Source organism: Hemitrygon akajei, chromosome 2 (genome assembly GCF_048418815.1).
Source record: "Hemitrygon akajei chromosome 2, sHemAka1.3, whole genome shotgun sequence".
NCBI classification, from domain to species: Eukaryota; Metazoa; Chordata; class Chondrichthyes; order Myliobatiformes; family Dasyatidae; genus Hemitrygon; species Hemitrygon akajei.
This window is the reverse complement of record NC_133125.1, coordinates 165,313,092-165,327,539: the sequence shown is the minus strand read 5'-3', so window position 1 is coordinate 165,327,539 and position 14,448 is coordinate 165,313,092. Positions and strand designations below refer to the sequence as shown.

Genomic DNA, 14,448 nt, shown 5'->3' with positions numbered 1-14,448 from the left:
ACAATGCTGTTACAGATTGGAATCAGAGTTCAGAGTTCAATTCCAATGTCCTCAGTAAGAAAGTTTTCCCCATGTGTGCGTGATTTTCCTCCAGGAGCTCTGGTTTCCTCCCACAGTCCAAAGACGTACTGGTTGGTAGGTTAATTGATCATTGTAAATTGTCTTGTGATTAGACTACGGTTAAATTGGTGGTTAGCTGAGTGGCACAACTTAGTGGGCTGGGAAGGCCTATTCCATGTATCTCCACATAAATTAATAAATAAAATATATAATTGCAAGTTTTATCCTGAGAAAACTGACCAAAGTCTTTACTTAATACCGTTGCCATGAACTGTGCCTGTCGACCAGAGTTCTGATAGTCAGTTATCCATTCTGTGAAATGAACTTTAAAGTTACTGGAAAGATGAGCTCTTGATGTTTTGTGATACTCTAAGCATATCTTCCGGCATCTTACATCTATCTATGTATTCATTCTAATAATTATATTTTAGAGTTGTGTGAGAAGAGATATAGTCAAGATATTGTGTAGGCAGAGGAGATTAGTTTAATTAGCCATTTGATCACTAGTTTAATTGATTTGCCACAACATTATGGGGCTAAGGGCCTGATCCTGTACTGTACTGTTCTCTGTTCTGTGTCCTAACAGAAATTGCAGAAGATAATTTGTTTTTAATTGTTTTCGAGAAACATGCATTCTCTTATGGGACAAGTGTATCAAAAAGAACTGTCGTTTTAAGATATAAATTGTTTGGCCTTTAATAACACTTGCATTTTCCATTCTTGATCGCATTCACAAAAGCTTTGAATGACAAAGTAACTACCTTTCAGATTTTGCACGTTAAAGGTATAAACCAGACCAGTTTCTCTTAACATTTTGCATAGTTCAACATTCCAAGAAATTAACAGAGCGCCTTAACGCATGTGGCAATTGTTGGTAAAACAGTATAGAAGAACGCTAACATGGCCAGGTAATATATGTTTATACTCGTGTTGTTGCTGAAATATCTGAAGAAATATTGCACAACACCTCGTTTACTGCACATTTTGCCATTTAGGAACAACCTAACCTCCTCCCCAACCCCTCAGTTTAATCTCGTTGCTGCTAAAGTCAAATAAGCGATTCCACAATTAAAGCGGAACATTTTGTTGACTTTAAATAAGAATAAAATCAGACGGGGATGATTAACTGCGCATCACTTCTCAGAGTTCCCTCTGTAAGAATACGTTAAAATTCTCCTCCACAGTACACGGGCGAATGGACGACACTAGATTAAATACTTCGAAGCTGTAATGCTGGATGTGCGGAAACCGGGAAAACAGACAGAAACCCGTTCAAATCAGCTGGCTTTTATAATAAGGATAACTGAAGTAATCCATGTTATCGCGGTTTCTCGATTATAGTAATACAGATTAAACTAAAATAATAACAAAAAACTTATCTGGCCAAATGAAATAATCACGGCCGTTGAACATGCTTGACAAACCCTGACTACACGATTTTCGCTGCAGACGAAGGGAAAATGCATTTGTGAGTTCCATGTGTAGACAAACGTTTCCACTACAGTACTGAAAATAAGCAAGACAGAAATCTGTTTTAAAATAACTTACAATGATCTACTTATTAGATTAGTGTAGATGTTATAATGATAATGGTAAAAGATTCAAATCATTCAGCTAAGCCATGCTCCATCGTATTTAGAAAGACTGTTCTAAACGACATAATGATTTAGAATATTTTTATTACTTTTTTCCGAAAAGCAGGAACCAGTAATTTTTAAAAATATCGCTTTAAAAAATACTGCGGACATTTATCGCGCTAAGAGATCTCATTGGCTTAATCTCATCGAATTTAAGCATTCCAATTGGTGTACAACCTGTGCTACCGTAGTCACATTCTCGAAAGAATTCAAGCGCAATACAAACTGTAAACTGAGTTTTCTTTTCTGGAAATTTTACCTTCAGCTGACCGGCGTCGGAGGAATCCCTTCATCCCCGAGAAGCCGGTAAAGTTCTGGCCATTTTCAACAGGAGTAGGAGAGGAATGCAGGTTTTTCATCGTCCGCCTGAAATGCGCTTCGATCGGGGGACAGTCGGTGCAGAAAATGATCGGCATCAGAGAAACTGCAGCTGGCGGATCAGGAATGGATGGTTTTGGGGAGCAGGGACGTGCGGATTTGACCGGAATTGGTGAAGTTAGCATTATAGAAAAGCACAAGATTATCAAGTTTGGGAGGGAGGACCCGGGTTCGCTCTTCCCCGTCCGCCTCCGCCTTATAAATAAGACTGTCGCCGCCCGGAGAGAAGGCAGAACCGTTTCTGGTGCGCTCCGGCATGTCCGAGAACCAGAAGGCGGCAGATGGCAGCGATTCCGGTGAAAAGGGAGGCGGTGGAGGCGCCGGCGGCACCACTCCGCCTCAAGGTCGGACGGCGCCGGACAAAAATGGGGCGGTGAAGAAAAAGAAAAAGCAACAACAACCGTCGCAGCAACAGGTTCAGCCAAAGGCGCCTCAGCAGTCCAAGAAGCCGCAGAATGGCCCCACCATCACTGACCACGTCCTCTCTTTGGCGGCAGCCACTAAGGAGAGGCGTGGCATCTCGCTGGCAGCCCTGAAGAAAGCGCTGACGGCCAAGGGTTACGATGTGAACCGTAACAACGCTCGCGTCAACCTGACGGTACGCCAGCTAGTGCAGAAGGGCTCGCTGGTGAAGACGAGCGGCCACGGCGCCGCCGGCTCCTTCAAGCTGAACCGGTTGGCGGCTCCCAAGCAGGGAAAGAAAGAGGCAAACCGCAAGAAGGTGGCTTGGCGCACTCCTACCCCTTCCAAGAAGACGCGGAACAGGAAGAGGAGTCCAAGGCGCCAGACTAAGCCACGGAAGACCACCGCACGCCCCCTCAAGCGCCGGCCCAAAACGGGTGCCCGGCCCCGCGCCAGAGGCAAGGCTCGTTCCCGCCTCAAGCGTAAAGAAGGCAGGGCTCGGACGGCACGGGTCTATCGCCGGTACAAATCGGCTAAAGGCAAGAGAGAGAATCGCGGGCGGACCCAGCGGCCGGTGGGGCGCCAACGTCAACTCGGACCCCGGCGCTACTAGAGGTAGCCGCAAACAGTGTCGCCTCGAAGGGCAAGAAATGGCTCTTTACATTAAACGGCTCTTTTCAGAGCCACCAAACATGAGCAAAAACAGCAAAACCGCGCCACGATAGGGAGAGAAAATGGAAATGTCTCCTCCATCCTGTTCGGCTTCAAATCCCCAGTAAACTTCCCAGTGCATATACATGTTTCTCAATTATGAAGCTCCAACATTTAGATTAGATACGTTAGAAAATTCGTCTAATTTACTAATTCATTTCCAATATCGTTATAAAGATTAATTTTGCCTCGTGTTTTATCTGCGGAATTTTCGCTTTAGGGAGAGATCCAACTATCCTAAACACGAGATCTGATGAATCACTGCTATGTCTTATGGTGTTGAATTGGATCCGGGATCTGCCATAAAATGGCGGAGCCGAATCGATGGCCCAATCCTGCTCCTATGTCTAATTAGCCCTCCCCCCACCTGGACTATAGACTTTATAATGCTTTTCACATTGTATTTTTGTATTTGTGCATATTTTATTCCATGTCATCATTTTAACACTCACAAAATGCTGGAGGAACTCAGCAGGTCAGGCAGCATCTTTTGAAGGGGATAAACGGCCCAGAACATCGACTCTCCATCGATGCTGTCAGATTTGCGGACTTCCTCCAGCATTTTGTGTGTTCTGTTTCTTCAGTGAACTAGGTTGAGACCAAACTAATTCTTTTCCTTAATAACCATGGTAACCAAAGCACACAGTCTCAGATTTAAGTTTAACATTGTGGAAGTTTATTTTTTATATATTGCCCTCTGGATCTCCAATGAAAGAAACAGCATTTTTCTTTGTTTTAAATGAGGTGTTAGTTTTTCAAACATAAACATTTTGTGCATAGTCTGGAGCATGCCAGCTTGATCAAAGTTCTAAGTAAATTTATTATCCAAGTATGTCTATGTAACCATACCTTGAGATTCATTTTCTTGAAGACATTTATGGTAAATGAGAAATACTATAGACATTTATGAAACTCTATACATAAAGACTGACAACCACTGTGACAGCACCGAGAACATGATTAGTAAAGGGTTCTTGAATGCGAATCTGTAGGTTTTGGAATCAGTTCAGAGGTGCGGTGAGTGATGTTCTCCACCTGGTTCAGGAGCCTGATGGTTGTAGAGTAGTAACTGTTGCTGGACCTGGTGGTGTGGGCCCTAGGACTTCTGTACCTCCTGCCCAGTGGCAGCAGCGAGAAGAGAGCATGAACTGGGTGGTGGTGGTGGGTTCTTTGTTGAAGGATGCTACTTTCTTGTGGCGGCGCTCTGTGTAAATGTACTCAATGTTGAGAAGGTCTGTGCCTGTGATGGACTCGGCTGTATTCACTACCTTCTGTAGCCTTTTCCATTCCTGGGCATTGACGCAACCAGTTAGTTAACATCTTTGACAGAAGTCTGTCGAAGTTTCCGGATAAGTGCCACATTGTATTTTTGTATTCGTGCATATTTTATTCCATGTCATCATTTTAACACTCACAAAATGCTGGAGGAACTCAGCAGGTCGGGCAGCATCTTTTGAAGGGGATAAACGGCCCAGAACATCGACTCTCCATCGATGCCTCAATAGAGGCACTGATGTGCCGAATTTACAATGACGCTTATGCGATGGTCGCAGAACAGAAGCTCCAAATCAGCCAAAGAACTGAAAGGGATCAAACGATGGTTTCTAAACATGTTTTTAAGAGGTTCAGTGTATCATTGGCAAGATAATATCATGCCTATAGCAAGATATGTAAGTGATGAATTTGATAGTTGCTGCCACAAAGACCCCCACTAGGTTATGGCATATACTGGGAGGACGAGCAACAGAAGCACAACAGGTGTCATCAAAGCATCTCAAATAGATGTGCCATCAGCCTTTCTAATGGTCAAAGGTTCAGGGTGTCCAGCCTTGTATTTATTTTATAAACATTTTCATAGACAAAACAAAGGAATATTCTCAGAAACTAGTTATACAGATCTAGATCAATTTCCTTAAAATTGCACATTAATATTTGGTCACCCTGGGTTTGGGGGATGGAATTCCGTAGGAATTTTATGTGTAAATCGTATCCTAACATTGTTGAACAAATTTTATTGCAATTGGGAACACAGAAGTTTGTATGAATTTTGTTGGTGTGCCCGAGATCACACCTTGTGATTATTGACTTTTGTTAAAACTGTGAATTGATATTGGAGTCAAACATAATTTGATATTGGTTATTAGAAATAAATTGAGACTTGGAGATGAGATCTTACTATTTCCTTTTGAACCTCCACTAATAAAATTAATGTGGATGGTTCCTTTTATATTCAAAACTCGTGGAATTTAAATATAGATTCCAAGTACAGAATGTAAATGGAGCATCACCAGTGAACGTCAAGGCATGGCTACACCTTTCATTTGAATGCTTGAAATAATAGGACAAAATTTATTTTCTATAGGTTATTTTGATACCACAAACTGAGATAAGGGTTTTCGAACTGAAAGGTTTACGCGCTGTCTGACTAGTGTTTCCAGTAATGTTTAAGGATTGTAGACTGTTATTTTTTTCGTTTTCATTATATCCAATGCACCTCTAATTCGACACCTACGTGTATAGTGCTATCAGTTATGATCTCATTTCAACTTTGATTAGATGGCTCTCAGAAGAGCCGTTTGGTGGTTTAATAGTTTTCGGGGAGAATCTACTTGGAGCTCGAGTATTTGGTGACCGTTTTTGTTCCTTCCGAGACGGCGTGTTTGGCCAGTTCCCCGGGCAGCAGGAAGCGGACGGCGCTCTGGATCTCCCGGGAGGAGATGGTCTGGCGGCGGGTGTAATGCACCAGGCGGGAAGCCTCGGACGCGATGCGCTCGAAGATGTCGGCGACGAATGAGTTGAGGATACTTATCGCCTTGGACGAAATGCTTGTGTCCGGGTGGACCTGCTTCAGCACTTTATAGATGTAGATGCTGTAGCTCTCCTTCCTGCTCTTCTTGTGTTTCCTGGTTTTCCTGTTCACCTTCTTGGCGTTTTTCTTGGAGCCCTTCTTTGATATGGTGCTCGTGGAACTCTCAGCCGTGCCATTTGTGGAAACAGCATCAGCGGTCAGCATTGCAAATACTAATTCCTCCTCAGGCTCGCCTGACTCAAAAACTCGAAAACCCGAAAGGAATTAACCTCTTCGATCTGGCCAAAGTATCTACGGTTATTCCAGTATTAAATATTCGTCATCTGTCTGATATACACCGTGTTATGCAAATGAAGGGTGTTATGTTCACAATTCCAATTGGCTAATCCGTGCTCGGATGCTCAAATAGCAGCGGGACTTGTGTTTCTATTTGTAACCGTAAAGAGAACAGGGAGAACTTTAAAATGTCGAAGAACGCCGTTATTTAATAACCAAATTAATTTTAAACCTCGCCTCTAGAAACAATCATGCTCAAATAAATTAATTTGTGTTGCAAAACATAAAGAAATTTGACTCATCTCAAAGGCTAAGAAGAAAATCGAAACCTAAGGTCTTGTGCAACAACAGCAAAATGCGTTTAATGTAGGAATATTCGAGGTGTGCATATGATACAGCATCGCAGCACATGTGAAAGTTTTCCATATTTATTGGCGATTTGTTTCAACCAGTCTCCACATTTACAGTGACATTTTGAGCCTATGGCGACTCCTAAGGTGTTAGTGCAGGACCCAATCTAATCTCGTTTATTACCTGTCAGTTTGTACTCCTCCTCCCCTACCCCCTTCTTATTTTTGTGGCTTCTGTCCCCTTCCTTTCCAGTCCTGATAAGGAATCATCTTGAAGACTGACTGTTTATTCTTCTCCATAGATGCTGTCGGATCTGATGAGTTCCTCCAGCATTTTGAGTACCTTAGTGGAGCATCTGCAGAAACTATTATTTCAGTATGTCTATGTTAGAGGCATTCTAACTATTCTGAATATTCTAAGGGTTCTGAATATTTTTACTGAATTGTTCAGAGGTAACAGTGATGCTGCTGAAAGTAAGTTTTTCACTGCACCTGTGCATATGAAAATAGACCTGAGTTTGACCTTAACTCGGCCGAGGCTCTTGGAGAGTCCAAAGCATCACATCATCTGGTACACATTTCTGCTAGACACACCCTGAAAAATTAGCTTTCCTTTTCCATTCACTCTGCCCAAGCTTGTCATTATTTCCTCTATGCCTCTTATCAGTTCCTTAGTAACAGCATTTCTCTACCATTGATCACAGGGTAACTGGTCCATGTTTCCTCAGGTTATCATGGCCAGGGGTGGTAGTGGGGATAAGCTCCCACTACCTATAAACTGCTCCAAATGGCTTGTGACTCTAACAGCCTCTGACAACCAAGTCCAACTCTTGACCTTCAAGTGTGGCTTAGCTACTAGGCCCGGTGGAATTGTTTCTACTGACGAGAGAAGGGGCAAAGGCGGACCACTGGTGCCTCAAAACCAATCACTTCAAGCAGGTGGGACTCATCAGCCTTGGACGGCAGCCCACCTGGGAGAAGGAAAACTGTTATTTTAAACCCCCACTGCCTTGTGGCCAAACCCACCCATGGGAGAGGCTTCGGGAGTAAATCCCGAGGAAGGAATCCACAACTGGGTCCCTGAGGCAGTTTGATGTTGTTTACAACTTCACTCTGGCAACCTCTGTGACGACACTGGTGCGAAGCTGTATCGGTGCTTGCCCTTTCCTTGGGCTACATCAGTGATGTGGAGAGGGGGATCCCACTGCATGGGCACAGCCAGTTCTTCAAATCTTCCCACCCCGGCTTGCACCCTGGAGAGGGCACAGTCCACCAGAGGCACAAACCCATGATCCTCTGTGATCGGCGGCTGCCTGCTAATAGAACTCACTTTCTTTTCTCCTTTTTCTTAAACAGAGTTATACAATGCAGAAACGGATCCCTCTCCTGAGCCTCTTCACACAGTTCAAAGTACATTTATTATCAGAGAATGTATACCCTATACAACCTTGAAATTCATCTCCTTACAGGCAGCCACAAAGAAACCCAACAGAACCCACTTTTAACAAGACTGCCAATTACCCAACATGCGGGGCGGGGGGGGGGGGGGGGACACAAAGCATGGGAAACAATAAAAGTAAGCAAATAACACTCAGGACTGAAGTTTTACGGAAGTGAGTCCACGCTCATGAAGCCGTGCGTCACTGCAGCTGAAGCAGGCCACAGCCTTGGGTCAGCGTACAGCCAAGTAAACGTCGCCGGGCACAGAGCAGAACCAGCCCATCCCTCGCCTCCAGTTCCAACACCCTAACCTGTTTCTATCAGGTCCAGTCAGCCAAACCTCGGTTCGTTCCTCACTCTTGGACCCTTCTGCTTCAGTATGCTCTCAGGCTGGTGCCCCACTGTCTCAACTTGGCTCAGCACTTAAATCAATCAAATCTCGGTTCTTTCCCTGTGCTCAGGACAGGGCTCTGCCTCACTTCTGGTCTCCTCACCTTGGTTTTGCCACACTGGATTGCCCCCAAACATTGGCTCTTTCCTCTCTTTCCGGCCCCACTGCCGTCCTGCACCTTCGAGACTTCAGTTCCCACTGCAAAAATGCTAGGCTTACATTCAGCTCACACACTCCACTCAACTTTGAAAAAGAAGTTATTGGCTATTGTTTGCAATGAACGTTTACCAGGAAAAGCGTTGTTAAGAAAGTACTGACTTGTTGTCTTTGTTTTGTTTGACACCGATAAGTAGTCTCTGATGTTCACCATCTTAAACTGGAATAACATAGTAGAACGCGAAGGGCTTTCTGGTGCCTGCGATCAGGTTCAACTCCTGCTACTGTCTATAAGGAGCCTGTTCACACCTGGAATCCTCTGGGTGCTCCGGTTTCCACCCACATTCCAAAAATACATGCTGGTTAGGGTTAATAAGCTCTGGGCATGCTATGTTGGTGCCGGTTCAGGAGTCTGATGGCTGTAGCATGATAATTGTTCCTGAACCTGGTGGTGTGGGACCGAAGGCTTCTGTACCTGCTATCTGATGGCCGTTGCAAGATGTTAGGGTCTTTGACGATGGATGCTTCTTTCTTGTGGCAGCTCTCCATATAACCATGTGTTCAATTCTTTATTGATTTAATGGTAGTATGTCTGTGGCTCAGGTACCAATCAATAGATTATTGCCTTTGTTTCAGACGTGCACCCTAGATGCATGTTCCTTCAGCAGAGCTGCCTTTTCTTTGTCTAATAGGTTCACACGTGGCCAGTGACAACTAGGTCCTTCTCCTCCCATTCCAGTCCTGAGGAACTCTCTTAATCCTAAACTGGTAGCCCAGTGTTTGGGAGTTGTTTGCAGTTATAGAGAGTGGTATCTGTCCAGTGTTTGAGTGTTGTATATGCAGTTATAGAGAGTGGTATCTGTCCAGTGTTTGAGTGTTGTATATGCAGTTATAGAGAGTGGTATCTGTCCAGTGTTTGAGTGTTGTATATGCAGTTATAGAGAGTGGTATCTGTCCAGTGTTTGAGTGTTGTATATGCAGTTATAGAGAGTGGTATCTGTCCAGTGTTTGAGTGTTGTATATGCAGTTATAGACAGTGGTATCTGTCCAGCCACTCTACGTATCCCCTATTATCATTCAGTTTTTTTACTCAGTCTCTCCACTTGAGTGCCCATCTATGCTCTGGCACTGCGACCAGCTTGATCCTTCAATCTCCAGCCTTTGCTGACATCCATAACGTACTTGTTGAACAAAATGTCTGGTATTGACAAGGAAGAGGCGATCTTACAGAGGTACATAAAGTCATGGGGCAGTGATGATAAATCTGATTCAGATTCAGACCAATGCTGTAGCATAATAATTATAATACTGAATTATCAAATCAGTTAATGACTGAGAGGCAAAGCTGGGTGGTTACAGTTTTTATCACAGGGTAGACAGTCAAAAACTAGAGTGCATAGATTGAGGTGAGAGGAGAAACATTTAAAAAGATCCTGAGGGGAACCTTTTTCATTCAGGGCTGGTAGGTACAAGAAATGAACAACGCTGGGAATCTGTAGATGCAGGTATAATGTTTAAAATACACTTGGACATGGACAGGAAAGAATTAGAAAGATTTGGCCCAAATGCAGGTAATTAGGATTAGCATAGCTAGTCATCTTGGTCAGTGTGGGTGACTTGGGCCGAGAGGCCAGTCCCTGTGCTCTATAACTCCTTGGCTCTCTACGGCTCTATAAACTAATGAAGAGTGCTTGAGAAGGCTTCAATATTTAGAAAGATGTCCTAAAGTTGTTTAATGCCAGTTGTTTGAGAAGAGGGTCAAAATAGCCCCTTTAGAATGTAAGAAATTTGAAGCAGAATGGATTATTTATCATTTTCCTCCATCATTTAAATTTCATCAAATATATCAATAAGGGTGTATTAAATGCTGGAGGAACTCAGCAGGCCAGGCCCCTGCTCTTCCTCCTGAACTGCACAGGTGCATGGCCACACAGTAACTGAGATGCTCCCTCTCACAAGCCTTTGTTGCTATGCAGCAGGAAATTTCTCTTATATACAACAAAAGCATTGCCTCAAAAAGTATCACAGCAATATTGTGATTTCAAATTTGTCATTCCTGAAAAAGTTAAGACTGGTCAGATAAGACAACTATGTTGAACTACATGCTTAGAAATAAAGAATTTGAAGAACTGTCAATTCTTGTTGACAAGGTTGGAACATTTCAAATTTCTAGTGCTGACAGTGTAGTAGATTCAGTCTTAAGAATTCAATCAAATGTAAATATAAAAACGGACTGGAAGTGGGACATTTAAATGATCCAATGAGGATTAAGACTTATCTTTCATTGGGATGTGAAATTCATCTGGACAGTGTTTATAGACAATGGATTTGTAATAAAGAGACAAGAAAAGTTTAGGGAAACGTGAAAGATTTTCTTTGTCGTACCGTGTTTCATCATACCCTTCAATTAATAAATAAAAACAGAAGTATTTGACTTTTTAATTTTCGTTCTAAATATTTATAGTATGGATTTTATTTATAAAAGATCTGAAGTGATTCTTCACAAGGTTTCCTCAAATTTTTTTACAGCCGCGTAAAAATTTCTTGCTAGCTGGTAAAAAAAAGGGAACTTTGCGAGGCAGCATCTATGGAGGGGAATAAACAGTCGACGTTTCGGGCTGGGACCCTTCATCAGGACTGGAAAGAAAGAGACAGCAGCCAGAATAAAAAGTTGAAGGGAGGGGTTACCCTCCACTTTTTTTAACCTATCAACTCCTGAAACCATATTACGCGCGATGTTGCCAGTTCCATCTTGACTCCGCCCACTGCGTCGGTTCCCCACCAGGTCCGCCTGCCGGCTACGAAAGTCATTTGCAGCCAGCGATTATCCGTTCATTTCTCTTGTAGCTGGGTAGTTGGAGGCTTCAGATTTGATTATGACTGGCAGAGGTAAAGGGGGAAAAGGTCTGGGCAAAGGAGGTGCAAAGCGGCACCGTAAAGTCCTGCGAGATAATATTCAAGGGATCACGAAGCCGGCTATCCGCCGCCTGGCTCGGAGAGGTGGCGTTAAACGTATCTCTGGCCTCATTTACGAGGAAATGCGAGGTGTACTGAAAGTTTTCTTGGAGAACGTCATCAAGGATTCAGTCACCTACACAGAACATGCCAAGCGCAGGACTGTCACGGCCCTGGATGTGGTCTACGCGCTGAAACGTCAGGGGCGAACTCTTTATGGTTTCGGCGGCTGATTCTTAAAGCAGGTATTCTGACAGTTAAAAGGCTCTTCTAAGAGCCATACACCTAATTAACAAAAGGGCAAAGTATGGAAGCAAAACAACAAAGCAAGGTTTAAGATCAAAAATTGTTTGAAATTAAAAAAACACGAACAATTTCTGAAGAAATTGTTTAGATGTGAGTTTGAAGGTGTACTGGGCAGGGCAAGATCGGTTGCATGAAAGGCGAATGTTTGTCGGATCTTTACCACATAGCTGCGTCGTTAAAAAGACCGATAAACTTAAGAATATCAGATATAATCATTGAGGACCCTCATCCAGGACATGCTGCCGTAGAGGGGTTACAGGAGCCTGAAAACCCACACTCAACGATTCTGGAACAGCTTCTTCCCATTAACCATCGCATTTTTGAAAGAACCATGAACACTACCTCATTTTATGTTTTCTATTTGCACTATTTATTTTTTATATTTATTGTGATTTAAGGCCATTTTTATGGAGTGCGTTGTATTGCTGCCACAAAACAGATTTCACCACCTATGCCAATGATGATAAACTGATTCTGATTCTGACCAATACTGTAGCAGTAATTGTATTGTCGAATTATCAAGCCTGTTAAAGCCTGAGAGGCAAAGATCACGTCTGAAGCTCTGGAAATTTACAGTACATACATTTTATTAAATAATCTGGACGCTCTCTGCTTAAGACTGTAGCAGGGCCAGATTGTTGTAAAATCTCACCCAGCATTGTTTCGGGAGTGCCTCCAGACTCATAGCCATGCCCATAAATGTCACAAGGACAGAACCCACAGTGCTTTAGCGCAAGATCCATATTTTGGTTAAATTATAATCCGCATGCCTATCGATTTTTCATTGTCATGCATCGTTGAACAGGGTTTACGGTCCGCCAACTCCGTGCAGACAATCAAATATCCACTTATATATATTATATCCCCATTCCCATCAATACTTCCTACATGAAGAGAGAACACATTCAGTGGCCGCGATCTTTCAAGAATCGCTTAACTCTGGCATGGTTCCAGAGGACTGGAAAATTGCAAACGTGACTCCACTCCTTAAGAAGGGAGGGAGGGAAAAGAAAGGAAATTATAAGCCAATTAGCCTAACCTCGGTGGTAGGGAAAGAGTTGGAATCCATTATTAAGGATGAGGTTTCAAGGTACTTGGAGATTAATGATGGATGAATTAAGTCGAAGTCAGGATGGTTTCTGTGAAGGGAAGTCTCGCCTGACAAATGTGTTAGAGTTCCTCGAGGAAGTAACAAGCAGGGTGGACAAAGGAGAGGCAGTGGATGTCGTTTAGTTGGATTTTCAAAAGGCTTTTGATAAGGTGCCACACATGAGGCTGCTTAACAAGATAAAACCCTGTGGTGTTACAGGAAAGACACAGGCATGGATAGAGGAATGGTGGACAGGCAGGGGGCAGCGAGTGGGAATAAACACAGCCATTTCTGGTTGGCTGCCAGTGACTAGTCGTTTTCCTCGGTGGTCAGTATTGGGACTGCCTCTTTTCACATTGTTTGTCAATGATTTGGATAATGGAATTAATGGCTTTGTGACAAAGTCTGAGGATGATATGAAGATAGGTGGAGGGGTAGGTAGTGCTGGGGAAGCAAAACAATTGCAGCAGGACTGAGACAACTTTGAAGAATGGGCAAAAAAGTGGCAGATGGATTACAGAGTTGGGGAATGTACGATAATGCATTTGGGTAAAAGGGACAATAGTGGGGACTATTATCTAAATGGGGAGAAGATCCAAACATCAGAGGTGCAGAGTCCTTGTGCAAGACTCCCAGACGGTCGAGTCTGTGGTAAGGAAGTCACATGCAATGTTGGCATTTATTTCAAGTAAATAGAATATAAAAAACAAGGAGATAATGCTGAGCCTTTATAAGACACTAGTCAGGCTGCACTTGGAGTATTGTCAACAACTTTGGCTCCCATAGATCAGAAAGGATGTGTTGTCATTAGAGAGAGTCCAGAGGAGGTTCATGAGGATAATTCCAGGAACGAAGGGTCTAACATATGAGGAGCGTTTGGCAGCTCTGTACCTGTACTCACTGGAATTTAGCAGAGTGCCGGCGATCTCATTGAAACCTACCGAATATTGAAAGGACTCGATAGGGTGGGTGTGGAGGGGACGCTTTTTATGGTGGGGATCTCCAGAATTAGATGGCACAGCCTCAGTATTGTGGGACGACTTTTTAGAACCCAGTTAAGGAGCAATTTTTTTTTAGTTAGTGGCTAGTAAATCTGAGGAATGCTCCGTCACAGACTGTGGTGGAGGCCAAGTCTGTGGGTATATTTAAGGCAGAAGTTGATCGTTTCCTGATCCGTCAGGGCATCAAAGGATATGGTGAGAAGGCAGGTGTATGGGGTGGAGTGGGGTCCAGAATCGGCCGTGACAGAATGGCGGAGCAGGCGCTATGTGCTGGATGTCCCAATTCTGCTCCTATGTCTTATGGTCTTATTTTCGCACTCACCGACACACCAGGGACAATTTACCGCTACCAACCCACAGAAGGAAACCAAGGAGAACGTAGGCAGGATGAAACCAGGGTTTCTGGTGCTGCGAGACAGTAATTTTACTTGAACATAGTGACACTGACTGAGAACATGCCAGTAATCATATTTTTTTAAAAATAAA

General features: G+C 43.4%; 3 protein-coding genes across 3 annotated transcripts; 2 read left to right on the top strand and 1 right to left on the bottom strand.

Moving 5' to 3' along the window:
* The first annotated feature begins 2,315 nt into the window (after positions 1 to 2,315).
* Positions 2,316 to 3,090, top strand: LOC140721329 (uncharacterized). The gene has a single exon (XM_073036178.1). It carries the CDS (start codon positions 2,332 to 2,334, stop codon positions 3,088 to 3,090), a length of 759 nt encoding a protein of 252 aa, XP_072892279.1. The 5' UTR covers positions 2,316 to 2,331.
* Positions 3,091 to 5,793: 2,703 nt separating this feature from the next.
* LOC140721316 (histone H2B-like) lies at positions 5,794 to 6,201 on the bottom strand. Its single transcript, XM_073036171.1, has one exon. The coding sequence runs from the start codon at positions 6,199 to 6,201 to the stop codon at positions 5,794 to 5,796; it is 408 nt and encodes a 135-aa protein (XP_072892272.1).
* A 5,272-nt stretch (positions 6,202 to 11,473) lies between these two features.
* Positions 11,474 to 12,202, top strand: LOC140737896 (histone H4-like). Its single transcript, XM_073064677.1, has one exon. It carries the CDS (start codon positions 11,487 to 11,489, stop codon positions 11,796 to 11,798), a length of 312 nt encoding a protein of 103 aa, XP_072920778.1. The 5' UTR covers positions 11,474 to 11,486; the 3' UTR covers positions 11,799 to 12,202.
* Positions 12,203 to 14,448: the final 2,246 nt, after the last annotated feature.

Bases quoted from the DNA above. Each gene is read 5' to 3' on its own strand.
- LOC140721316 (XM_073036171.1), bottom strand. From the start codon at position 6,201: ATGCTGACCGCTGATGCTGTTTCCACAAATGGCACGGCTGAGAGTTCC.
- LOC140737896 (XM_073064677.1), top strand. From the start codon at position 11,487: ATGACTGGCAGAGGTAAAGGGGGAAAAGGTCTGGGCAAAGGAGGTGCA.
- LOC140721329 (XM_073036178.1), top strand. From the start codon at position 2,332: ATGTCCGAGAACCAGAAGGCGGCAGATGGCAGCGATTCCGGTGAAAAG.